At 31.3% G+C, this 1,299-nt stretch overlaps 1 protein-coding gene across 1 annotated transcript; it reads left to right on the plus strand.

Moving 5' to 3' along the window:
• Positions 1-4: 4 nt before the first annotated feature.
• LOC105462304 (double-stranded RNA-specific editase 1-like) lies at positions 5-1,271 on the plus strand (the record flags this gene model as incomplete). Its single annotated transcript, XM_011708827.1, has 3 exons — positions 5-100; positions 310-847; positions 918-1,271. Coding segments are annotated over 3 exons (747 nt in total), but the record flags the coding sequence as incomplete, so codon positions are not given.
• Between the last annotated feature and the right edge of the window lie 28 nt (positions 1,272-1,299).

Here is a 1,299-nt window from a genome sequence, read left to right on the forward strand (position 1 = left end):
TGCAATCATGGTACTAAATGAAATGAAAGCTGGAGTCCAATTCACATTCCCTGAAACACAAGGACCTATGCCGAACTCACTTTATCTCGTTCATGCTGAAGTAATTATTTTATTGCTTTAATTAAAATTTTATTCTTGTAATACTTACAATAGATGTTATTTAATATGCAATATGACGCTATATGTCAAATTTCATTTTTACATTTCTTTAATAACATTTATTTTATTTATAGTTTGATAGCAATATGCAATATGACGCTGTCAAATTTCATTTTCATATTGCTTTAATAATATTTATTTTATTTATAGCTTGATGGTAAAACTTATGTTGGACAAGGTTTATCTAAACCGCTTGCTCGCCAAAATGCAGCTGAAAATGCATTAAAGGCTTTATTACTTGAAAAAATGACAGCAGCATCTTTGAAAGCACGTATGGATGCTGAATCAGATGGACAAACTAATCCACCTTTGGTGGATGGTATAAAAGAGGAAATAATGGACGATAATAACACTATGGATGCGACTACTGAGGATGAAATTCCATGGAGTTCATTGGCCAGTTTCGCACTTTATAAACTTTTTCTTGAATGGCATAATCAGGGAACATCAGTTCCAGTCCCACGACCTGGTTTACCAACTGCAAAAGGAGTCAAGAAAGAAAATTCTAATGCTAAAACTCCTACTCAAAAGGAACTTCCACCCAATCCTACAAACATACATCCAGTTATGTTACTGAATCAAATGAGACCTGGATTAACGTATATGGAGCTGCATCGTGTCGGTAATCCACCAAATACTATGTTTACTCTGGCTGTTGAAATTGGTGGAGTTGAATATTCAGGAACTGGTATGTATATATTCTGTGAATTATTGTAAAATATTTTTCTATTAATATATAAACAATTTTTATATTTCAGCTAGAAACAAAAAAGATGCAAAAAAAGCAGCAGCTAAAGCAGCATTACTGGCATTGTATAACTTAACCTATCCAGAAGATACTAATAAGCAGGATTTGATGACAATTGGTTAAAGTGAACAATATATAATTTAACACAAACTGTTCAAAATATATTATTATACACAGATTGTTTTTTTTATCTTTACCCACAAAAATATCAAGTTTTCGATTATTTGAGGGCACTCTGTTGGTTGTTCACCCATTTTGCAAAACTCGAAGTTTTTGGTGTAATTGTTTTGCATTTCACCTTCCTATTACATAAAATATGTATACACAATGAAAGTTGTTGCGAAAATATAAATATACAAATTGAGACACACGATTTTAAAAAATTTAATTTA

The sequence above is a fragment of the Wasmannia auropunctata genome, unplaced genomic scaffold (assembly GCF_000956235.1).
Source record: "Wasmannia auropunctata unplaced genomic scaffold, wasmannia.A_1.0 LD266199.1, whole genome shotgun sequence".
Classification (NCBI taxonomy): Eukaryota; Metazoa; Arthropoda; class Insecta; order Hymenoptera; family Formicidae; genus Wasmannia; species Wasmannia auropunctata.